We start from the raw sequence: 26,333 nt of genomic DNA, 5'->3' as shown, positions 1-26,333 counted from the left end.
AAAGGAGCTTTTGATCTCCAACAGGCATTTCAGAGCTTTTCCAGAGCCTGTTTGTGAGGCCAGGAGTAACTTCTGCTTGGGGGAGGCTTTGGCTCTGACATGCTGAACAGGTCAGCATCCTGGAACAGCTGTAGGAGCCGGCCCCTTAGGCTCTCAAGTACAGGCTTCAGGGCAGAGCTGAGAGGTGCTCTGGGACTCATTCTCAGCTACCCAGCTGGCTCTCCAAAGCACGGTTTCACATAGGGCTTTGGTTACTTAGATTTCTTTCTTGATCACGAAGAGAACATAAGTGTGTCTAGAGTGACCACATCGGCGTAGAAAGAAGGAACCTTTAACACAGGCCCCTGTGTGCACACCTCCCAAGGGGTCTTGGTGATCTGGGGAAACTCGAGATGTAGGCAGATGCAGACAAGCAGAGACCATGCAGCTGAGATGTGCAGCCTCAGTCCAAAGGTGCTGCATTCTGCCAGAGAAAATGGACAAGGAAAGGGGTCAACCCTGCTCTGGAATACCTACATAGTCTGCAGGATTACCGTTCTTCATGAGGTTTAGAATGGCCTCACTGTGATTTAACTTGCTCTCCAAGTTAAAATCACCATCTCTAGCCATGAGCAGCAGGCTATAAAATCAACAAGTGACCCAATGACCCTCAGGCTGATCCCTGACCTGCACACAGGCAATCTACTAGCCTGGCACTCAAGCACTCTCTCTTCACACAACAGTACACCCACCACATCCCAGGGCAGGATGGGAGAAACTGTCCTCTGCCTTGCTGGGCTGCTGCTGGGTCACATCTTCAGGTCCTGATGGCCTAACCTCTAGGAAATCTGAGGACATCTCTTGCCACAGTACCTGCATACTGTAAGTTTCATCAGATTTTCCCAGAGGAAAAAGCATTCACTGCTCCCAGGGTGATCCAGAGCTGAAGAATGGAGTCTACAGCTCAGGTGGCTGCCAGATCAGAACAGGGACATCAAGTGAAGGGACCCTTTGAGTTCAAGCTGCACAAGGGATCCATTCCAGAGCAATACAAGATGAGCAACCAACAGAACCTACATATCCAGCAAACTACTAAAAGCTGTCTATTACCCACACCCTGTTTTCTGTAGGCAACCTGAGGCTCTGAACAGAAGTGGAAACCTGCTCTGCACAAGGAAGCTTCCCAGGTCAGAAGAGGACACGGAGGCTGGTGCCCTGGGTTCACAATATCTGGTCTCCTGACCCAAAAGGCCCACAACCCGTGGATTCTCTAATACAAACTTTATCATTTTTGGAGGCTAAGAGACTTCATATAGCCTTAGAAAATGTTTCCTAAACCAATCAGATTTTAAGAAAAGTTATTAAAAAACTCCTCTGAGATAACTCAACAAAGATGTTGGTTTGGGAAAGTAAGTACACAGCACTAAGAACAGGAGAGTACAAGGCTGCTTTTTCTCTTCAAAGAAAAACCTCGCACTGCAAAAACACGAGAAAACTGTAGTGCCATCAGATGGCGGGACCAGAGGAGACAGCAGGTTCTCAGAGGGGCTCGCCAGGGTACTCCCTTCCCTGACCATTTGCTGAGTGAGCTGCCTGATTACCTTAAATGGTGAAGACGTCACTTATTCTTCCTGAGGGTTAGGCTCAGAGGCTCTCCCTGACACTGTCCCCCTTTGCACCAACGCCAGGTCACATCTGCTGGCCACAATATCCAATGTCTTGGACCCAGACTGTGCACTTCGTAGAAGAGGAATGATGTGTGCGTCACTGGTCTGGCATAGTGCTTAGCATATTATTATGGCCATTTTTTTTTTCAAGCTATCTTTATGGAGATGCTATAAAACCCAATTTTGTGCTCTCTCCTAAACTTCCATTATATAGGGCTACTGCCTCAAAAAGTCTCTCTGTTCTCTGTCTATGCAAATCCTGCCAGGCCATAATCCTGGCCTACTGCAGCTGAGACCCTCTCTCTCACGCTTCTTTTCAGAGAGCAAACTTCCTTCAATAAAAGCTATTAACACCAAACAGTATTCTTCAAAAAGTTCCCGTCACTTTGGTGATGTAGAGAAAGTATAGGGCTTTCTACAGGGATCTGCTAGTTGTAACACTTACCACTTATCAGCTTACCACACTAGTTTCATCACCTTTTAAAAAAACCTAGGACACAACCATCCCCTCCAAGGATGTCAGGCACCAAATGTAACTGTGTATGTGAAAGGAAAAGCATCAAAGGACTTACAAAGCCAGGGGTCAATGAAGACCAGTCTTCCTTTCCTCACCATCAGCCTAGTCCTACCCCAAGCCTCACACGCCTCTTTCACTGGACTGATGTTCAGCCAGGAGCACCTGTGAAATATAAGGCAGGCTTGGCAGCATCTGGGCTGTAATGGTTTTTAAATATTGTTTTTATCACATCTGCCTCTTCCTCAACCTTCCATCCTATTCTAATTCACCCTGAGTCAAGAGGGACTCCTCCAAACTTGACATGTTAGCTGTCTCCTAAGGTTTTCATACCAGAGGCCCCATATCATAAATCCAAGGACTGTCTGTTGTGAAACATTTGTGTAATATCATATTATTCATTCAAACACAAGGCCCAACTGCACCCAAGCAGCTGCTATACATATCCTACATTCCCTGTCCAGAAGCTGGCTACACCCAATCTCCAGAAGATGAACAGCAAAGAGGAAACACTCCTGTTTCCTGTAGCCAGAACTGGGTTTGTGGAAGGGGAATAACAACTACCACCTCCTCAACTCAAACTGCTCACCCAACAGACAAGTTTAATCCAATGTACTCATCCATCAAGTATTTCTTACTGCCTTCCCAGGTGCTGAGGCATGTGTAAAGAGGCCATCAAGGAGCTGAGAATTTAGTGGAGGTGAAGCTAAGTTCTACCACCCTCCACAGAAAGCAACATCAGTGATAATAACCATGAGGGTCCCCACAAACTGTTGCTCCAGAAATCAGAATAATAGAGAAAACTCTTTTCACTGAGGGGTGGTAGAACCTCAGAGAAATTTTCTAGAAAGACACAGTCTAGTGGTTCTCAGCACGTGGTCCCCAGCACTGGGAACTTAGAGATGTAAATTCTTGGGCCCAGACCTGATGAATGGGAAACTCTGGAGTAGTGCTCGGCAATCTGTGTTTAGCATGCCCTCCGGGTGATTCTGTTGCTAGTTCAGGTTTGAGAGTCACGGACTTACCACATAGGCCAGGTCTAGGAAAGTATGGCTTTGAAGGAGAGAAGAGGATTTTTGAAAAGTATGATCTTGAAGGAGATTCTGAAAGAAATAATTAACTTAGAGGGAAAAAAACAAATCCAAGAGTTGTGTTCTACCAATTTATGTCCTATAGGATATAGCCATAAGTATCCTGTACAACACAATTTAACAAAATGTAAACATCGGTACAAATACACATTCAGAACGAGAACAATGAGAGGGACAGAGTGTCATAGGTGCCGGCACTAGAATCCCTAGGCTTAGATTTAAATCCCAGGGTCTCTGATTATTAACTGTACAGACCATGCAAGTCTCCAATCCTCCACCCCTCTTTGTTTAAATGGAAATATAACTTGATCACTTCCCAAGATTATTATGAGGACTGATGAGATTAATTATATGCCTGAAGCACTTGGCAGGAAATTCTCAATGAAAGATGCTCATCTTTCTTAGTCTTAATTAGAAAAGAGCTTGCGATCATTAACAACTGAACAGTGAGCTCAATCCTGAGCCACCCTCCTTCCAGCACAGCAATGACTACATCTAACAAACGTTAGATATATGATGAATATGGAAAACAGGATTCTTTCCAGAGGCAAGGATCATACACTGGGTTCTTTTCATGGCTGTCAGTGTTTTGGAGCCAAAAAGGCCATCAGATATCCTCTTACACCAAGCCTATCCTTTTACAATGTCATCATAAGCCATAGCCTTCGGATTCTGTGAGGCCCTGTGATAGAAAGATAGATGTGGATGGAAGGCAGCTGCCACAACAGTCCTTGGTGACCACAGCTGGCCTTGAGAATCAGCAAGAGATCAGAAAGAGGCTCCTCATGACCACAAGAAAATGACTAGAGAGCAGAGAACCAAGTCTCTGGGTGAGGCTGCACGAAGTGTACAAGGAATTGTTCAAATGGACTTGATTTTGCAACACTCGAATGCTCCTGCTCTCAACCTGGTACCAAAATGTACCAAAATGAAACTGTCACTGTTGAGAAGGAAAATCAAAAGATCATGCCTTTCAATCATCTTGCGGTTTCTTAGAAGCATCTAAACATTATTCTGAAATAATTTTGAACAAATCTGGGGAATCCCTACATCAGAGCCAACCTGGACTGTTTCAGTCTAGTGGCTAAACACCCCAGGACTAGACCTCTCTACCCAGCAGCTTCAACGAGCCTCCAGTTCACTGTGTGGAAAGTATACACAGTCCAAGGGCTCCCAAGCAGCCAGGATTAGGAAACCCACCGTCCCAACATAGTGGCCCACTATACCCAGGACAACTCAGAAACATACCAGCAGGCTAAGATGCAGAGCCCCGTGAAGAGGATGATAGGGATGGGGTAGGATGCACAGAGCAGCCCATGGTTGTAGAAGGCCTGAGATATCTTCTCACGCAGCCTTTCAGTCAGGGTCATCCTCAGCTGCAGTCACCTTGCTGCCATCCCGGAAAGTGACCATGGATCAGCCTGGTGCACGCTGGACAGCACTGACAATGGACACCATCTGCAGGTACCTGGTAAGAAGGGGAAAAAGTAACCTTAATAGTGAGTACTGATTCTACACACTCAGGCTGCTGGGGGAGGCAGCTGTGATGTGGCCGGAGACCTGTTTCAGGATGCCTACCTACAGGCAAGGTCTGGAGACCTCAATCCCAACACACATGTGCACGCACATACACACCTCTCGTCAGCTCGTAGTGACTGTGGGCAGTTTCTAAGGCAGTCTAACCAAAGAAGCCAAAAAACTGCCCCTCTGGCTCTGATAACAAACTCTCAACCCTCTTCCATAGTAGGCATTTCTAAAAGACCACTCCCCAGGGACGTCTGGGTGACTTAGTCGAGTCTTGACTCACTCTTAATTTCGGCTCACGTCGTGATCCCAGGGTTGTGGAATCAAGCCCCTGAGCTGACTGTGGAGCCTGCTTGGGATTCTTTCTCCCTCTGCCTCTCCCCTGTTTGCATGCACACACACGTGCGCTCTCCCTCTCTCTAAAAAAAAAAAAAAAAAGACCACTCCCCAGAAAGGGCACTGTTCTCATAGGTGGCACGAGAAAGCCTAGCTGAATAACAGACATCACCTTCAGCTGCCCTCTGACAGAGGGGCATTCTGGACACCCTCCCCACCTTTCTCTGGCACAGGCCAAATTGACAGAAATCCTTAGGGGAAAACTTCACACTGGGGTGACCCCTCAGAAAATATATACTTGTGTGTTCCACTGGTAAAGAATGTTCAGTGGAGGGACACCTGGGTGGCTCAGTCACTTAAGCATCCAACTCTTGGTTTTGGCTCAGGTCATGATCTCATGGTTTGTGAGTTTGAGCCCAACATCAGGCTCTGCGCTGGCAGTGTGGAGCCAGCTTGAGATTCTCTCTCTTTCTCCCTCTCTCTCTACCCCTCCCCGCACACTGGCTCTCTCAAAAAAAAAAAAAACAAACAAAACGGGGGGGTGCCTGGGTGGCTCAGTCGGTTAAACGTCCAACTTCAGCTCAGGTCATGATTTCACAGTTTGTGGGTTCGAGCCCTGCACCAGGCTCTTTGTTGACAGCTAGCTCAGAGCCTGGAGCCTGCTTCAGATTCTGTACCTCCCTCTCTTTCTTTTTCTTTTTTTTTTTTTTAATTTTCTTAATGTTTTATTTCTTTCTGAGAGAGAGACAGACACACAGCGTGAGTAGGGGAGGGTCAGAGAGAGAGGGAGACACAGAATCCAAAGCAGGCTCCAGGCTCTGAGCTGGCAGTCAGCACAAAGCCCGATGTGAGACTCGAACCCACGGACCGTGAGATCAAGACCTGAGCCGAAGTCAGATCCTTAACCGACTGAGCCACCCAGGCGCCCCTCTCCCTCTCTTTCTGACCCTCTCCTGCTCATACTGTCTCTCTTTCTCTCACACACAAATAAGTAAAAACATTAAAAAAATTTTTTTTAAATGTGCAGTGAAGTCAGGCTTTAACATAAAAACACCAAAAACCCAGGCTCCTGACAGAAAACAAATTTCACTGTGGCTGCAACACCAGATGGAAGCTGCTGCTCCTGGTGAGGCAGTTGTTCCTGGGACACAGTCCTGTTCCTGCCTGGCCAGCAGCTGTCTTCTTTGTGGCACAGGGGATCCACCTCCCTCCACAGGACTGGGCCCGGACAGACTGTCAGTCAAGGTGCCCCTCCCTGACCCACACCAAGGTGGTTGGGCCTTTGTCCCTGGACTTTGACTTTTGAGCAGAAAGCAGCAGGAACTGGATGTGGTGATGCTTATTCAACCCCAAGAGGTTCCCACTCCCAAGATCACGGCTCCTCTGACACCAGCCCTTTCTGAAGACGAGGCTCCACAGCTTTTGTGTCCAGTCTGTGAGCCATCCCATATCCTTCCTCTTTCTGCTTGTATGAATCAAAATTAACTTCTGCTGCTTCCAAACAGAAAACCTTAAACCAATAAAATCAGAATAGAAAACTCCAGCAGAAGGGCCAGGAATCTAGAATTCCCTCCCTTACTCCCGTAGCTCTCCAATGTTACCCTAGAATAAACCTACTTCTCCTGTTCCATGTTGCTGTTTTCTTTGGTCTGTGCTACAGGGAACCTGCTGGGACTTGTGTCTTGGCTTGATCAGGCTCACTGATGGAAACCGAGGCCAAAAGAAGTGACTCTTCAGGGGCGCCTGGGTGGCTTAGTCGGTTAAGCGTCCGACTTTCGCTTGGGTCATGATCTCGCGGTTTGTGGGTTTGAGCCCCGCGTCTGGCTCTGTGCTGACTGCCAGCTCGGAGCCTGGAGCCTGTTTCAGTTTTTGTTTCTCTCTCTCTCTGACCCTCTCCTGCTCACGCTGTCTCTCTCTCTCTCCTAGAAATAAATAAAAACATTAAAAAAAAAAAAGTGACTCTTCAGCAGTGTCAAGATCAGAAACCATAAGCAAACCGGAGTCACGCCACAGCCAATTCACAAGAAGACAAACAGCTACCACTCTTTCCACCTTCCTAGAAACACAAGCCTTAAGCGCACATGCAATTTTCCAGTCTAGCAACCCTCTAAGGAAATACAAAGAATCCTCTGTGGGTCAATTCAATAGGCAATGGAAAGAGGGGCCAGCAGGTAGCAGCTGCTGGCCCAAGTGGCAGACATATTCACAGCAACTCAACCATTCATAAGGCTCACCTGGAGTATGACAGGTCAAAGAACTCTCTAGCACTGCACCACAGCAGGCGACCTGCAAGAGTGCTCACCACCCAGTGTAAACAAGGACTCTGGGAAGCAATGTTACTGCTCCTGTGCCACTGGCCCCCCATTCTGCCCCCGGGGTGGGGGTGGGGAAACAAGCCCTGCTGAGACATATACCTGTGGAGAGACACTATCAAGAGGATCCCTGAAAACTGAAGGCCATAAACTAGCTTTTCCAACCACTGTCCTGACAAGTCTCACATCACTTTCCTGAAGTGTCGCAAAACCAAGCCCTTCAGGAAATTCTGATTTTGTAACCCCAATCCCTTTCTCGGCCTCCTCTGCACACACAGGCGATACAGGAGGGGGAGAGGTCCCACCCCTGCAGTCCAGCTCTTACAAGCAGAACTACAGACAAGAGAAAAAAACTATCCAATTCACTTCCAGTTTGCAGCAAATGCAACTCTTTCTGACATGATCTTAATGTAACCTCCCACTGACCTTTATTAGTTATACTAAGATTTAATTTTCACAGCACCTGGAAAACAAAGCAAAAAAAAAAAAAAATTCTAGTTCATTACCCAGCCAACCTACCTGAACCTACCAAGAGGAGACATTATTCATCTCTACTCCACTGTACACATTTTAATGCAAAGCTACTCCAAAGCAAAATTTACCCAACCTGATCCAAAAACCTGTTTTTCTTACATTGCCCCATACTCATAGGTTTCTTCAGATCAAAATCTATGGCTCTGCTTCCTGAATTTAAAGAGACACAACATGCGCAAAGGATGTAGCCCCAGGAGGCCTGAGTGGACCACATTACATAAAAACATAAGCAACCCTGCCACCTGTCTCTGTGGGAGACCCCACTATAAGCAAGAACAAAGGAGTTTGTTATGAGACACCTAAATAACAGAGCTGTGCACATGAAGGAAAAACTCCTAGGACCAGTCAGAACAGCCCTGAGGAATTCTATAGAGGAACAAGTGTAGATCAAGCCAGTCACTCTGGCTCAGAAAATAAAGGGCACTAGAAATGGAATAAGTCTATGAGGACAGGCTGGGGGGAGGCAGGCTCATCTCACTTTGCTGTGAGCTTGCTTGAGGTCCCCACAGTTCTGAACTGGTGCCAGATTATGAAAATACATGTGAAAGTTTCAGAAAAATAAATCCACACATACATGTTATATTAACATAAGACACTATTTTTTGTTTTATTCATTTTTGAGAGAGACAGACAGCATGAGCAGGGGAGGGTCAGAGAGAGAGGGAGACACAGAGGTCGAAGACAGGCTCCAGGCTCTGAGCTGGCTGTCAGCACAGAACCCGACACGGGGCTCGAACCCACGAACTGTGAGATCACGACCTGAGCCGAAGCCAGACGCTCAACTGACTGAGCCACCCAGGCGCCCCAACACTATTTTTTTTTTTAAAGATGATGGTCTCTTGGTGCCAATATTCACCACTCAACATTTAAAATTCTCTTCAACCAACTCACACATTAAGAATCAACCAAGAAAAATAAATGTGCCAAAGGCTTGCCAAGGGAGGTGGAGGAATAGGAAACAAAAGACGTAAAAACCTATATAGACCACAGGCTCTGTCCCACAGCTTTCCAGGATTGTTTGTTGAAAATACCATCTCCCCCAAGCTTCGGCTACACTGGACCCGTCACGCTTGTTCTTACCACAAAGGTTTACGAACCGTCCCAGTTCTCTGGAATAAACGCCTAGAAGTCAAACAGCTAGATATAGTATGGTATGTTTACATTTTCTAAGAAACTGCCAAAATATTTTGCAGAGTGCCTATTCCACTTTACATCGCCCTCAGCAGCATATGAGACTGTTTCTTCTCATCAACCATCATTCAGTATTTCCACTACTTTTTTAGCTGTGCCACAAGGGGTGTACTGATAGTTAATTGGGTCCTAAATTACACTTTCCTGATGACCAGTGACACTGAACACATGCATGTGTGCCATGTGTCTGTGTGTGTGCGCTTCAGGATGTTATATGTGTGAGATCGTGTCATTTGCAAATACAGTTAGTTTGTTTCTTTTCTAATCTGGATGCTTTTTATGTGTTTTTCTTCTAAAACGGTCTTGGCTAGACTTTCTAGTACAATGCTGAATTGCAGTGATGAGAATGAATCCTCATCTTATTCCTGAGCTCAGGAAGAAAACATTCAGTCCTTCACCATTAAATATGACATTACATGGAAGTTTTTCATAAATGCCTTTAATAGGTCTCTATTTCCAGTTTGAAACATTTTTTTTAAAAACTCATTAAAGAGTATTGTTTTTGTGTGTTTTTTGAGATAATCTTGTGTTTGTTATTCATCTTGTGTGTGTTATACCTAATAAGGCATATTACAAAGACTGCGTTACTTCTAAATGTTGGTAGACGAGATTTGCTAATATTTTGTTGAGGGCTACAGTCTGTATTCATGAGGGATACTGCCCTGCATTTTCTTTTTATGACATCTTTGTCTAGTGTTTGGTATTATGGTAATGCTGGCCTCACAGGATAATGTGGAAGTGTTCCCTTCTTAGTTTTTGAAGAGTTCATGATAAATTTTTAAACATTTGACATAATTCACTAGTAAAGCCACCAAATAATGGGCTTTTATTAGTGGGAAGTTTTTTGTTTCTTTTTTAGTGGAACATTTTAAAATTATTAACTCTTTCCTTGTTCCTGCTATTTAGTTTTTCTATTTGTTTAGTAAGTTTTCCTAGTTTGTTTCAGGATCTGTCCATTCTATCCAGGTTAACTAATTTACTGGCATCATTTTACTGTTCATAGTGTATCCTTACAATCGTCTTCTGGAAGGTGGGTGGTAATGTCCCCACTTTCACTAATAATTCTAGTAATTTGAATCTTATTTTCTTGGTCATTTTAGCTAAAGGCTTGCCAATTTTGTTGATCTTTTAAAAGAATCAACTTTTGGTTTTACTTACTCTATTATTTTCCTATTTTCTATTCACTTGTTTCCATTCTAGTCTTTCTAATTTTTTTCCTTCTGTTTGCCTTGGGTTTATTTCACTCTTCTTGTTCTAGTTTCTTAAAGTAGTTAATAGTTGAGGTCACTAGCTTGATATCTTCCTCCTTTCTTTTAATACTTATTTATTTGCTTTTGAGGGGGAGACAGAAAGCACAAACAGGGGAGGGACAGAGACAGAGAAGGATACACAGAATCTGAAGCAGGCTCCAGGCTCTGAGCAGTCAGCGCAGGGCCTAATGCAGGGCTCGAACTCATGAACTGTGAGATCATGACCTGAGCCAAAGTCAGATGCTTATCAGACTGAGCCACTCAGGTGCCCCTCTTCCTCCTTTCTTAATACAGGCATTGACGGCTAAAAATTTCCCTCTAAACACTACTTTACCTGCATCCTGTAAGTTTACATATTTGTGATTTTTGTTTCCATTAATCTCAAAGTATTGTCTCACTTCTTTTGTGCTTTCTTCTTTGATCTACTGGGTGAGATCTTGTATTTTTTCAATATGAGTCTTTGTCTGATATGCTGTTTGGAAACATTTTCTCTCATTCTGTAGCTTGTCTCTTTTTTTATTCTTTTCACAAACTTTTGACATAGCCAAAGTTTCTAATTTAGATGAAGTCTCCTTTACCCTTTTTTTCTCTTTTATGGATCATGCTTTATTTGCCATGTATAAGAATTCTTCACCCCGCTATGCTTCTGAAAATTTTCTCTGATGTCTTCTCCTAACATTTGTTATAGTTTTACATTTAAATCTGTGATCCATTTGAGTTACTTTTTTTATATGCTGTGAAGCTTAGGCCTAGGTTGTTCTCCTCTGACCACCCTATGGATATCCAATTGTTCCAGCACCAAATGTTGAAAAGATTACCCTTCTTCCATTGAACTGTTCTGGCACATTTTAGTCTAAACAGACTACTACAACATAAATATCATGCACTGGGTGGCTTAAACAACATATTTATTCCTCACAGTTCTGGAGGCTGGGAAATCCAAGACCAAGCCACTAGCAGATTACATTTCTGGGGAAGACCCACTTCCTGGTTCACAAATGGCCATCTTCTGTGTCCTCACAAAACAGAAAGAGAGTAAGAGCTCTCTAGGGTCTCTTTTATAAGGGCACTGATCCATTTTTTATAAAATTTTTTTTAAATGTTTACTTATTTATTTTTGAGAGAGAGATGGAGCAGGAGCAGAGGAAGGGCAGAGAGAGAGACACAGAATTCTAAGCTGTCAGCACAGAGCCCGACACAGGGCTCAATGCGGGGCTCAAACCCATGAACTGCAAGATCACGACCTGAGCCTGAGATGCTTGATGGACTGAGCCACCCAGGAGCCCCGGCACTGATCCCATTCTTGAGGGCTCCACCCCCATAACCTAATCAGCTCCCAAAGTCCTCCACTTCCTAATATCATCACACTGGGGTTAGGATTTTAACATGTGAATTTGGGAAGGGTCACAAACATTCAAAAAGCAGTTGGCTGTACTTGCGTGGGTGTATTTCTGGGTTTCCTTCTGTTTCAGTGATCTGTGTGTCTATCCCTCCACCAATACTACTCTTGATTACTGTACCTATAAAAAAAAAGTCTTGAAATGAGTACTCTGATTCCTCCCATTCAAAACTGTTTTATCTAGACTACTTTTTGTAGATTCCTTGGGATTTTCTAAGTGGATTAGCATGTCATCTTCAAATAGGGATACATTTATTTCTTCCTTTCCATAATTTCTTCAGACTACTCCATCTCCTCTCCTTTTGGGACTTCAGTAACATGAAAGCTAAACCTTCTGTTACTGTCCCATAATTCCCTGAAGCTCTGTTCACTTTTCTTCAGTTTAATTCCTATTGGGTCAGACCAGATAATTTTCACTGTTCTATCTTCACGTTAACTGACTCTTATCTCCACTCTGTTACTGAGTCCCTCTAATAACGTTTTAACTTAATTTTAGGTATAAATTTTCCAATTTTAAATTTAAATGTCTAATTTTCCATTTGTTTCAAGGGTGTTCACCTTCACTTCTTGAAGTTTTAATTATATTCTAATTATGCTTTTTGCCTTAAATTCCTTGATAATTCCAACATCTATAACATGTCACAGTTACCATCTATTGACTGTCCTTTCTCCTTAAGAGACAGTAAAATTTTTCCAGCTCTTCATACATGAGACAATTTTGAATTTCTGGATATTATACTATGTTACTCCGAATCTTGTTTAGGTACAATGGAAAACAGTGGATTTTTGTTTGTTTTAACAGTAACTATCACTGATTAGGTCTAACCCATGAGTTCCTAACCATCTTTTGTGGGCTGTGTTCCAATGTCAGTTTAGTTTTCACAGCCCCTGTAGTACTATTTTGATCTGTCCCATGTATACCATGCACTGGACAGCACAGGACTCAGACAGGAGTCTATTCCACAGCTGAGTCCTCAAAGCTCTCGGTATGCTGTCTAGGGGTCAGATGCATGCATGCTATTCCAAAGGAGAGCTCAGGAGTTCGTACACAATACTATGGGTTCATTTTGTTGAGTTCCTTCCTCTCTGCAATCTTCCTGACACTTTTCAGCTCTCAGGGGCCCCTTTCCTGGTCTTCTGGCTAAAAAGGAAAGGCTTTAGTTTTTCTGCTGAGTATCTCCCACTACTGCAATTGCCCCTACGGTAAAGTCGTGACAGGACAGAGAAAACAGAATCAGTGAATGTCTCCATGCTCTTGGGACCATAATACCTATAAATAAAAGGACTCCTCTCCCATCTGGCTGCCAATGTCACTGCTGCCTCTGCTGCTACAGAATTTCATGGGGGCCAGGGCAGGAGAAAATGGGGGAGGGGGCAGAATATGAACAACAACAACTAAAAGATATTCTTCATCCATCTTTACTCTCTGACTCACTCCTGCTCCTGAGACTAGAAAGACAGGGATTCTCTTGGATCTTATTCTGTACGCACCTAGTTCCAGGTTTTCCACTACCTTTTGAGTCTAGGCTGGAAGATATTCTAAATGTTCATTTATTTTTGACAGAGGGAGAGAGCACTTGCATGGGAGAGGAGCATAGAGAGAGAAGGACAGAGGATCCCAAGCAGGCTCTGCACTTACAGCAAAGAGCTGGATGCAGGGCTCGAACCCATGAACGGTGAGATCATGATCTGAACCCGAGCTAAAGTCAGATGCTTAACCAACTAAGCCATCCAGGTGCCCCAAGACTGGAAGGTATTCTACAGAGACAAGAAACAAAGACAGTTTCCTTCCCCAAACCACCTGCTACCATGATCTTTCAGGGTACTCAACTGATCCATGCAATATGTCCACAGATTTTAGTTGTATTCAGTCAGAGAGAAAGGATAGAATGTGCCTACTACATCCTGACGAAAGTAAGAACTCTACATTTTAATTTTTTTAAATTTTTGTTTATTTTTGAGAGAAAGAAGCAAAGGGCAAGTGGGGGAGGGGCAGAGAGAGAGGGAGACACAGAATCCAAAGCGGGCTCCAGGCTCTGAGCCATCAGCACAGAGCCCCCTACATGGAGCTCGAACCAACGAACCATGAGATCCTTACCTGAGCCGAAATCAGGTGCCTAACTGACTGAGCCACCCAGATGCCCCCATTTTTTTTAAGTAGGCTCCACACCCAGCATAGAGCCCAACATGGGGCTTGAACGCACAACCTTAAGATCAAGACCTGAGCTGAGATCAAGAGTCAGACGCTTAACTGACTGAACTACTCAGGCACCGCTGAACCCTTTCATTTTTTAATGTAAATATCTTCACAAAATCCTAGATTTTTTTGTCATTAGAGAAGCTTAATGGTTTCTTAAGTTTATAAGGTTATACTATATCTGTTGGCATCTTTCTGTCAATCATATCATTCCACTGTGAGAAGTAGGTAATGTCTTACTGTGTTTAACAAGTTTTCTACACAGGGCATGTATTGCTTTTACAATCTGAAATAATGAAATAAAGGTTATAGGCAAAAAATGTACATCAGGAGAATGGAAGAAAATGTTAGTACTGGTTGCTGATCTCCATGTGGTAGGAGTATGTGGAGAGACATTTTAAGTCAGCGTTTTGTACTTCTACATTTTTTATCAGTACTGCATTTATCATCTTAAACTTTTTAAATTTAGCATAAAATATTACAGAAAAGTATACAAATTATAAGCATACAGCTCCATGAAAGTAAACATAGTCATTTAACTTAAACACCACTCACATCAAGAAGTAGACTATTACCCAAAAGTTCCTCATTACCAGCCACAATAGTGACTGTTTTTCAATTACAAAAGTAGTACATATCCATTTATATAAACAGTACTGGAACATATTTTTTTTAATTTTTTTTAAATGTTTATTTTTGAGAGAGAGAAACAGAGTGTGAGTGGAGGGGGGGGGCAAAAAGAGAGGGAGACACAGAATCCAAAGCAGGATCCAGGTTCTGAGCAGTGAGCACAGAGCCTGATGCAGGGCTCCAACCCTTGAACCGTGAGATCATGACCTGAGTCAGAGTCAGACACTGAATCGACTGACCCACCCAGGTAGGTCCCTTACTGGAATGCATTTCTGATTTTAGTTACTGTGATGCTTATCTCTTCATATGTTGTAAACTTTTTTTTTTTTTTTTATTTCTAGAAGAGAGAGAGAGAGACAGCGTGAGCAGGGAGGGTCAGAGAGAGAGGGAGTCACAGACTGAAACAGGCTCCAGGCTCTGAGCTGGCAGTCAGCACAGAGCCCGACGCGGGGCTCGAACCCACGAACCGCGAGATCATGACCTAAGCGAAAGTCGGACGCTTAACCGACTAAGCCACCCAGGCGCCCCGTAAATGTTTATATTTACTTCTTAAACTGTTGTAAAAATCTCCAGTACATTTTGTATAGGTTGATTCTAAAACTTGATAACCATTTAAAAAGCATCTGGAGGGGCGCCTGGGGGACTCAGTCGGTTAAGCGGTTAAGCATCAGACTTCAGCTCAGGTCAAGATCTCACAGTTCGTGGGTTTGAGCCTTGCATTGGGCTCTGTGCTGACAGCTAGCTCAGAGCCTGGGGTCAGCTTCGGATTCTTTGTCTCCCTCTCTCTCTCTGACACTCCCCTGCTCACGCTGCCTCTCTCTCTCTCAGAAATAAATAAAACATTAAAAAAGTTTTTTAATTAAAAAAAAAAAGCATCTGGAATATCATACAGTGGGAAAGCCTCAGAATCCCCAGCTGACTAACAAAAGAAAGTATTTCTCTCCCAAGGCCAGTCAGTAAAGACTGGAGAAGGCAACTGCTTCTTCAATTTGAAGACAGCAACACAAGACATCCAGGAACATGAACTCGAGGAAACAAGACACACCAAAGGAACACAGTAATTTCCCAATAACTGACCCCAAGGAAATGGAGATTTGTAATCTGCCTAATAAAGAATCGATCTTAGTGAGCTACAGAGAAACACAGAAAGACTATTCAGTGAAATTGAGAAATAAAGCACAGACAAAACAAGAAGCTTAACAGAGAGACAGAAACTATTAAAAAAAAAAAAAAAGAGGGGCACTGGGTGGCTCAGTTGGTTAAGCTTCCAACTTCAGCTCAGGTCATGATCTCACAGTTTGGGGGTTCGGGCCCCACTTCAGGCTCTGTGCTGCCAGTCTGGAGCCTGTTTCAGATTCTGTGTCTCCCCCTCTCTGCCCCTCCCCTGCTTGCACTCTGTCTCTCTCTCTCAAAAATAAATAAACATTAAAAAAAGAAATTATTAAAAAGATCCAAACAGAAACCCCAGAAGTGAAGAATGCAATGAATGAAATGAAAAAATGCAGTAGAGAATACCACCAGTAGATGTGATCAAAGCAGAAGAAAGAATCTGTGAATTTATAGGTCACTTGAAATTATCCAGAAGAGAGCAAAAGAGAAAATAACAAAAAGAGAGAGAGAAGAACACTCCATAACTAAGGTAGAGAGGAGGCCACATCAAAGAAGGTAAGAATGCAGAGATGCAGTTTGGGAGAGACATGGATAGTAGCCACTGCCATGGGAGGAAGCCAGTCAAGAAGAGCGAGAAGAGGCAGATTGCCACACAAAAGAGTGCATGGGGAAACAAATCCCTATAGCAATTATCTTGGAAAGAGAGAAGGCCCGAATTTCCTGAGTTCTTGCAACCAGTGGGGCTTAAAGCCTAAGGTTTTAAAGGTCACTGTGCTTGGCTCTGGGAGAGCTCAGAGGACACAGGGGTTGCTCATGGAGAAAAGGCAGGGCAAACAGCCCACAGACATAGAGCATAGAAATAGTGATCTGAAGAGTGCCTAGGGTACACAAAAGGAAGGTTAGTTGTTCATCTGGAAGCATGTCCCAGAGAGACCATTCTGGGAACAAAGGAACTGGCCAGCATCATTTCCCTCCTCCACCTGTCAGCATGAACACAGAGCCATCACCAGGAAGCAGCACAGTGCCCACATTCCCTACCAAAGTTCCTTACACCAAGCCTCCTCACCTCTACCCAGCACTCAGGTGAACTGCCCTTCTTAGTCATACTTGCCTCAGTCCTAGCTCAGGGGAGGGGAGGAGATGTTCATTCACCCAGAAAACTGGCTCAAACCCTTGAGTACACCATGTCTCCCAACCCAGGAGTTTTGTGAGGCCTCGGTTCTGGTGGCAGCAGCGACAGGTCTCATTTCACAAGTAGGCCAGAGCTCACCAGTTAAAACGTGCCATATTCAAGCCAGAGATTAAACAGTGCCCACAACGCCTCGGTGGCTTAGTTGGTTGAGCGTCCGACTTTCGCTTAGGTCGTGATCTCGCGGTTCATGGGTTCAAGCCCCACGGCGGGCTCTGTGCTGACTGCCAGCTCAGAGCCTGGAGCCTGCTTTGGATTCTGTGTCTCCCTCTCTCTCTGACCCTCCCCTGCTCACGCTGTCTCTCTCTCTCTCTCCTAGAAATAAAAATTAAAGAAAAAGGGGCGCCTGGGTGGCTTAGTCGGTTAAGCGTCCAACTTTCGCTTAGGTCATGATCTCTCGGTTCGTGGGTTCGAGCCCCGCATCGGGCTCTGTGCTGACTGCCAGCTCAGAGCCTGGAGCCTGCTTTGGATTCTGTGTCTCCCTCTCTCTCTGACCCTCCCCTGCTCACGCTGTCTCTCTCTCTCTCTCCTAGAAATAAAAATTAAAGAAAAAGGGGCGCCTGGGTGGCTTAGTCGGTTAAGCGTCCAACTTTCGCTTAGGTCATGATCTCACGGTTCGTGGGTTCGAGCCCCGCATCGGGCTCTGTGCTGACTGCCAGCCCAGAGCCTGGAGCCTGTTTCAGAGTCTGTGACTCCCTCTCTCTCTGACCCTCTCTGCTCACGCTGTCTCTCTCTCCATCCTAGAAATAAATAAAAACATTAAAAAAAAAATTAAAGAAAAAAAAAAGACTATAAAACAGTGCCCACAAGAGGCAAAGAAAGCCTCTGCAGACAACTGGCCTAAAGGATAAAATGGCCAGGACACAGCAGACTGCACAACAGTATACACTGGAGACAGTCCCAGAAGTACCAGGCCCTGGGAACAGGGGACACTACACTGCAGGGCAGCAGAGGGCCTCTTCTTCATAAAGCTATTATCCTCAAGAACAGGAGACATAACTGACTTTCCTAACACAGATAAACAGGCACAGAGACTTAAACAAAATGATTAAACAGAGGAATTTGTCCCAAATTAAAGAAAAGGACAAGACCACAACTGGAGACTTGAGCAAAATAGAAAAACATGCATGATAGAGAATTTAAAGTAATGATCATGGAGGGGCACCTGGGTGGCTCAGTCGGTTGAGCATCCAACTTCAGCTCAGATCATGATCCCATGGCTCATGGGTTTGAGCCCCACATCTGACTCTGTTCTGAGAGCTGAGAGCCTGGAGCCTGTTTCAGTCTGTGACTCCCTCTCTCTCTGACCCTCCCCTGCTCACGCTGTCTCTCTCTCTCTCTCCTAGAAATAAATAAAACATTAAAAAAAAAAATCTTACAAAAGAGCACAGGCAGTAATTAATCTAATATTAGCTATAGCAGCTTTTTTTTGATATGACCCCTGGGGCAAGGAAAGCAAAACTAAACTATTGGGACAACGTCAAAATAAAAAGCTCTGCACAGGAAAGGAAACAATCAACAAAACTAAAACACAACCTACAGGATGGGAGAAAATATTTACAAATGACATATCTGTTAAAGGGTTAGTATCCAAAATATATTAAGAACTTATAAAACTCAACACGCAAAAACAACAAATCCAATTTAAAAATGGGCTGAAGACATGAACAGGCACATTTCCAAAGAAGATATCCAGATGGCCAACAGACCAACAGGCTAACATAAAAAAATTCTCATTATCACTTATCAAGGAAATGCAAATCAAAACTACAATGAAATATCATCTTACACCTGTCAGAATGGCTAAAATCAAAAACACAAGAAACAACAGGTTTGGCAAGGATATGGAGAAAAAGGAACCCTCTTACAGTGTTGGTGGGAATGCAAACTGGTGCAGCCACTCTGGAAAAGAGTATGGAGGTTCCTCAAAAAATTAAAAATAGAACTACCCTACAATCCAGTAATTGCACTCCTATCCATTTACTCAATGAATACAAAAACACTAATTCGAAGAGATACATGCACCCTTATGTTTACAGCAGCATTATTTAGAATAGCAAGATATGAAAGTAGGCAAGTGCCTATTGATAGATGAACAGATAAAAGATGTGATTTATAAACACAATGGAATAGTCAGCCATAAAGAATAAAATCTTGTCATCTGCAATAACATGAAGAGAGCTAGAGAATACTAAGTGAAATAAGAGAATCATATGACTTCACTTATATGTGTAATTTAAGAAGCAAAACAAACAAGAAAAGAAGTGAAAAAGAGAGAGACAAACCAAGAAACAGACTCTTAACTAGAGAACAAATGGATGGTTACCAGAGGGGAGGGGATGGGAAGAGGGGTGAAATAAGTGATGGGGATTAAGAAGTGCACTTGTTGTGATGAGTACCGGGTGATTCAGATAAAAACTTAAAAACAATAACACAACAATAACAAAAACCCACAAAGTACTGCAAGAGAAAACTGCCAACCAAGAATAATTTACCCAGCAAAGGTGTCTTTCAGAAATGAAGGAGAGATAAAAGACTTCCATGGATAAACAAAAGCTCAGAGAGATCACTAGATCTGACTTACAAAGGATGCTGAAAGCAGTTCTTCAGCCGACATGAAAGGATACTAATCAGGAACATGAAAACATACCCTAGGTAAAGGCAAGTATACCATCAAATTCAGAATACTCTAATACTGAATATGGTGGTTTGTTAATCACTTAACTCTAATATAAAGGTTAAAAGGCAAAACTATTAATAACTGTAGCTCAAATAATTTATTAATAGATTTTAAAAAATATAAATGGCCAAGAGGTACATTGAAAGGTGCTCAACATCCCTAATAATCAGGGAAATGCAAATCAAAACCACAAATTATCATCTCACACCAGTTAGGTTGGCTTTTATTTAAAAAGACAACAGAAAACATGTTGGGAAAGATTTGGAGCAAAGGGAATCCTTGTACACTTTTGGTGGAAATGTAAACTGGTATAGTCATTATGGAAAACAGTATGAAAGTTCCACAAAAAATTCAAAACCAAACTATCTTATAATCTAGCAATCCTACTTCTGGGTATCCAAAGGAAACAAAATCATCTTAAAGAGCTATCTGCATCCTCATGTTCAGTGCAACATTATTCACAAGAGCCAAGATATGGAAACAACCTAACTGTGAACAGAGAAGTGGATAAATATGATGTGGTACATATATACAATGGAATATTATCCAGCCATAAGAAGGAAATCCTGTCATTTACATTATACACACACACAGATACAAACTTCAACTACATATTTATATCCTTTTCAACTCTAAAGCTAAAATCAGGTCCAATGAGAACACATAAGAATAATTTCCATCAAAGTCAAAGGCCAAACAAGCCTATGCCATTTACTATTGTTGTGGAGGTACTAGCTATCACAATTAGGTGACAGAAGGAAAACGCAGGGATGCAACTGGAAAAGAAAAAGTAAAATGATCATTATTTGCAGATGATATTGTCATATACCTAGAGAATCAACTAAAAACCTTTACAGTTTTACAATCAGGTAAGATGGTGAAAATTAATATAGAGAAAACAATGCCTTCACACACACCATCAACAAGAAGGTAGAAGATAAAATGCTTCAACACCACCAAAAACAAAGAAAATGACCTGAGAATAAACTTAACGAGAAATGCCAAGAAACCTCTCAGACTCTGAGGGACATAAAAGAGACTTGAGCAGAGAGAAAGGCATACAATCTTCTCAGCAGGAAAGACTCATCGCCTAAATGTCACTCTTCCTACGTTAACCTAAAAATGAACACAGTGCCAATAAAAAAAAGATTTTTTTGAAAGAGGCAAATTTATCTTAAAGTTCATATAGAAAAACAAACATAGCCAGGAAAATTCTGAAAATTAAAGGTAATGAATGATAATTCACTTTACCAAATATCAAAACATTCTCTAAAGCTAGAATAATTAAAATAATGTATACTAAAACATAAATACACAGATTGGTGTACAGAACTGAAAGTCCAGAAATACAGCCAAATGTATATGGTATGTGGCAAAGTATATCATATATAGTAAAGGATATTTGAACAAGTGCGAGAAAGATGAATTCAATACAAGGCATTGTAACAAATGGGTGGCCATTTGGGAAAAATTAAGTTGGACCCACAGTTTTCACCAAAATAAATTCCAAATGGATAAAAGCTTTAAAAGTAAAGAATGAAATTCTAAAAGTACTTTAAGGTTAAACCACAGGATAATTTTTCATACTCTTCAACTAGGGAAGATCTTTCTAGGTATGACAGAGAACCTAGAAGCCTGACAAGTCCAACAAATATGACCCAATTAGGAACTACAGGGTATTCATGCCAAGAAAAATAAGTCAGTCAGAAAAGATATCATACGATTTCACTTGTATGTGGAATTTGAGAAACTCGACAGGGGAAGAGAAGGAAAAATAAGATCAAAGCAGAGAAGGAGGCAAACCATAAGAGATTCTTAAATAAAGAGAACTCAGAGTTGGTGGAGGGAAGGTGTGTGGGGATGAGTTCAATGGGTGATGGGCATTAAGAAGGGCACTTTTCAGGATGAGCACTGCATGTCATATATGTAAGAGATGAGTTGCTGGGTTATACTCCTGAAGCCAAGACTACACTGTATGTTTACTAATGTGAATTTAAATTAAAATTTTTCTTCATGACAAAAGAATCCTGAATAAGAAGATAAATAACAATCTGGAAAAATATGACTGCAATTTATATCACCGGCAAGGCGCTAAGTTCCTTCATATGCCAAAAATTTTTACAAAATCAATTTTAAAAACACCAAAGCCTAGGGTGCTGGGTGGCTCAATTAAGTGCCTGACTCAGTTTTGGCTCAGGCCACAATCTCATGGTTTGTAAGTTCAAGCCCCACATCAGGCTCCGCACTGAGAGTATGGAGCCTGCTTGGGATTCTCTCTCTCCCCCTATTTGCCCTTCCCCCGCTCATGCTCTCTACAGATAAATAAATAAGCTTCAAAAAAATAATAATAATAAATGCACCAAAGCCCAATAGAAAAATGGGCAAAGGATATAAACAGCTTGTTGACAGGAAAAAAGAAAATGGAAACGGTCCTTCAACCTTACAACAACAGGAGAGATACATCAAAACTACCCGATAGGAGTGTTCACTCTACTACTCTTTTAACTTTTCTAAAGATTGAACTAAATTTTGGAAGAAAAAATATACACATAGAAACAACTTTTTCACCTATCAAACTGGCAAAGATCAAACTGTGTGCTGTCATGGTGCTGGTGAAGGCGCCGCCACACACAGCTTAAGAGCACACATGGACAAAGCCTCTGTGGAAGTTTATCTGGTAAGAGCTATCAAAATTGCAAAAGCACATACTCACTAACCCAGCAATCCTACCTCTGGTAAGTGACCAGACAGATGCACTTGGCCGCGCATCAAATAACGCATACAGAAGTGTTTCTGCACTAGCAAAATTGACAACACCTTATATGTCCATCAATAGAGCTCTGGCTAATTAAAGGTATATCCTGACAATGGAATATTATCCAGCTGTAAAAGACAATGACAAAGCTCTTATGTATTGATAATGAACGATCACAAAGAGAGAAAAAAAGCAAGGGATATAGTGGGCTACTTTTCGTGTAAAAGAGCTCTCTGTGTATTTGTCTATATTATGCAAAAAACACCCCTGCACGGATACTCCAGAACCGGTAACACTGGCTGACTCTAGGGAGAGGATGCGGTGGCCAGTGCAAAATGGAAGGGAAACTTTCCTGTGTATACTCTGTTGTTCCTTTTGAATTTTGTACCATGTGAATGCATTATTGCACTGAAAAACTAAAATTAAAAATAATGAATGCGTTCCTGTAGAAGCAGCAGTGTTCCCTGAATTTCAGTCACTGTGTATTTCCCCCATGCCTGTGTTAGTTCTGACTCTCTCATACTCCTCTGATTGATTGTGGTCCCTTTGGGAAGATCACAGCTCAATCACCTTTGTGTTCCCTAGAGCACCCAGTACCCCATTTTGTGCCAAACGGAAAGTCACTGCAAGTCTGTTCACTGTGCTAAACTAGTCCACTGGTGCAAACAATTCATCCTTGGGGGAAAGAAGATTTCTCTGAAAGTTGCTTTGTAAAGTGGACTAATGATTAGGACAGGAAATTCTGCTTCTGAACACATCAAAACTAGCCAAACAAGCCAGAGAATTCTCAGCAGACCAAGTTAAAAGTACTGAACAGAGAAAGGAGTTTTAGTTCGTGAATGAAAGCTGATTTCAGAGAACGTGAAGCCTGAAAATACATATATTCAAGAGGATGATTACTGCCACAGTTAGAATAATTGTTGGGATGGCACAGCAACACCCAGATTGAAGGGGAAACAAAATTATATTAACTGGTTGTGATGGTCGTCACAAGTGACCACATACATGATGCCGACCCTCTTCACAATTGGATATCAACATATAATACAGATTTTCTTCCACAGTGCCAGCTACCACATTCTTACTCCCTTCTGACCTGGTCAGGAACAACTAACAAAGGGACTGAACTGACCCCTGCTAAGAATGTGGGCAAAGAATTTCTTTTAAACCTAGAAGCAATCCAGGAGCCCAATGGGGCAGCCTAGTCATTTCATAAGACTTCTGGCTGAGGGGGAGGGTGCCCTCAGTGTCAGTCCCAGCAGGTGCTGTCAGGTGCGTGCCTAGGACCAGCCGTCTGCTCCCAGCTACATGTGGGCAGGCTTAACCATATCCACGCAGGACGGAGGCCCCGTGCCTGGTTTCCTGACAGAAGTGTGGCCTGCTGAAGGGCAGTATGGTTCTTGATAGCTTACCCTAAAGTGAGGGTGTAAAGAGTCTCTTTTTGGTTACTGTCACAAAAGCTTTTAAATGCTACACAGAAAATGCTTCCATTCCCAACACAAATCTGCAAAAGCATTGTGGGGGAAGAACTACAATGAAGAGAGCCAGGAGATGAAGTTCACCTAGAGCCCTTCTCCTTGATACAGCATTTTCAAAACATGGTGCTGGGAAAACTGAATACCCCGATGCAAAATAGTTAGACTGGACCCTTACATCACATATAAAAATTCAAAATTCATCAAAGACCTAAACAAAGAGATAAAACTGGAAAACTCTTAAAAGAAAGCAAAGTAAAAGCTTCAGGATACTGGATTTAGCAAAAACTTCTTAACTATGATACCAAAAGCACAGGCCAAAAAAGAAAACAAAAAACTGGACCTAAAAAACTTAATTTTTGTTCATTAAAGAAGCTATCGAGTGATAGCTTTTACCAAGTGGGAAAAAGCATTTGCAAATCATATCTGAAAGGGAATTAATATCTAGAACACATAAAAAAAACTTTTATAACTTGGCAACAAAAATACAAAAAACCCTATTCAAAAATGGGACAAAAATATGGGGCGCCTGGGTGGCTTAGTCGGTTAAGCGTCCAACTTTCGCTTAGGTCCTGATCTCGTGGTTCGTGGGTTTGAGCCCCGCGTCGGGCTCTGTGCTGACTGCCGGCTCAGAGCCTGGAGCCTGTTTCAGTCTGTGTCTCCCTCTCTCTCTGACCCTCCCCTGCTCACGCTGTCTCTCTCTCTCTCTCTCTCTCTCTCTCTCTCTCTCCTAGAAATAAATAAAACATTAAAAAAACAAAAAAACAAAAATGGGACAAAAACATTTCTCTAGACAAGATATATAAACGGCCAACCGGCACATGAAAAGATGCCCAACATTACTAATTATTAAAGAAATGCAAATTAAAACCATAATGAGATATCACTTCACATCCACAAGCATAGCTCTTGTTAAAAAATAAAAACAGGCGTGCCTGCGTGGCTCAGTCGACTCTGATCTCAGCTCAAGTAATGATCTGGTCATTCGTGGGTTCGAGCACTGTGTCAGGCTCTGCATGGACAGTGCGGAGCTTGTTTGGGATTCTTTCTCCCCCTGGTCTGTCTGCCCCTCCCCTGCATGCTCTCTCTCTCAAAAATAAACATTAAAAAATCTTTTAAAAAATAATAAATAAAAAGACAAAAATGGAAAATAACAATGACAAGAATGTGGAGCAACTGGGAACCCTTGTGCATTACTCGTATAAAGTAAAATGGGGCAGCTGCTATAGAAAATAGTCTAGCAGTTCCTCAAAAAGTTAAATACAGAATTACCATATGTTCCAGCAATTCCTCCCCTGGGTATATATCCGAAGAACTGAAAGTAGGGATTCGAACAGATATCTGTACAGTCATGTTTATAACAGCATTATTCACAATAGGCAAAAGGGAGAAATGGCCCAAATGTTTGCTGACAGATGAAGAGATAAATAAAATGTGGATATACATACAAGAGAATATTTGGCCTGAAAAGGGAATGAAATTCTGATTTATGCTACAACATGGATTATCACTGAAACACTATGTTAAGTGAAATAAGCCACATACAAAAGGACAAACACAGTAGGATTCCACTTATATGAGGAATCTAGAATGGGCAAATTCAAAGAGACAAAAAGTAGAATAGTGGTTGCCACGGGTAGGAGGAGGGGAGAATGGGAAGTTGTTTAATGAGTACAGAGTTTGTGTTTGGAATGATGAAAAAGTTCTGGAAATGGACAGTGGTGATGGTTGTACAACACTGTGAATATATCTGATGTCAATGAATGATACACTTTAAAAAATGGTTAAAACGGTGCTTCGGCTGGTTGTACAATACTGTGAATATATCTGATGCCACTGAATGGTACACTTAAAAATGGTAAAATGGTGCTTCAATAGTACATATACTAATGTTAAAATGACACAGAGAAGATTAGCATAGCCCTTGTGCAAGGATGACACACAAATTTATGAAGCATTCCATGTATTTACAAAGAAAGACGATTAGGGACTCCTGGGTGGCTCAGTCCGTTAAGCGTCCAACTTCAGCTCAGGTCATGATCTCACAGTTCATGAACTCGGGCCCCACGTCAGAATCTGTGCTGACAGCTCAGAGCCTGGAGCCTGCTTCAGATTCTGTGTCTCCCTCTCTCTCTGCCCATCCCCTGTTCACACTCCGTTTCTCTCTCCCTCAAAAATAAACATTAAGAAAGTTTTTTAATGATTAAAATGATAAATTTAATGTTATGCGTATTTTATCACAATAAAAAAACTCATTAAATAATTTAGAAAGGGGATGCCTGGGTGGCTCAGTCAGTTAAGCATCCAACTCTTAATTTTGATTCAGGTCATGATCTCATGGTTATGAGATCAAGCCCCATGTTGGGTTCCATGCTATGTGTGGAGCCTGCTTGGGATTCTCTTTGCTCCCTTGCTCACATGCATGTATGTGCACTCTCTCTCAAAAAAATTTTTTTTTAATTGTAAAAAAATTAAAATGTTAAAAATAAAACAATAATTT

The 26,333-nt window shown here is 42.4% G+C and overlaps 1 protein-coding gene and 1 non-coding gene across 2 annotated transcripts in view; one reads left to right on the top strand and one right to left on the bottom strand.

Annotated features, from left to right (window-relative positions):
- The window catches only part of LOC120229312 (SREBF chaperone), a 70,395-nt gene that overhangs the window by 32,502 nt on the left and 11,560 nt on the right, over nucleotides 1-26,333 (bottom strand). Inside the window, exon 2 of the mRNA XM_039228239.1 lies at nucleotides 4,500-4,719. Within this exon, the coding sequence (XP_039084170.1) occupies nucleotides 4,500-4,621 (122 nt within the window). The 5' untranslated portion in view covers nucleotides 4,622-4,719. The remainder of the gene's footprint in view (nucleotides 1-4,499; nucleotides 4,720-26,333) is intronic.
- Nucleotides 25,700-25,802, top strand: LOC120229410. The gene has a single exon (XR_005527725.1). It is a non-coding gene; the product is annotated as a U6 spliceosomal RNA (small nuclear RNA).

Source organism: Hyaena hyaena, unplaced genomic scaffold, assembly GCF_003009895.1.
Source record: "Hyaena hyaena isolate Hyena2069 unplaced genomic scaffold, ASM300989v1 scaffold_30, whole genome shotgun sequence".
In the NCBI taxonomy this organism is placed as follows: domain Eukaryota; kingdom Metazoa; phylum Chordata; class Mammalia; order Carnivora; family Hyaenidae; genus Hyaena; species Hyaena hyaena.
Note: the sequence above shows the minus strand (reverse complement) of the source record. Positions and strands in the feature narration are given on the sequence as shown.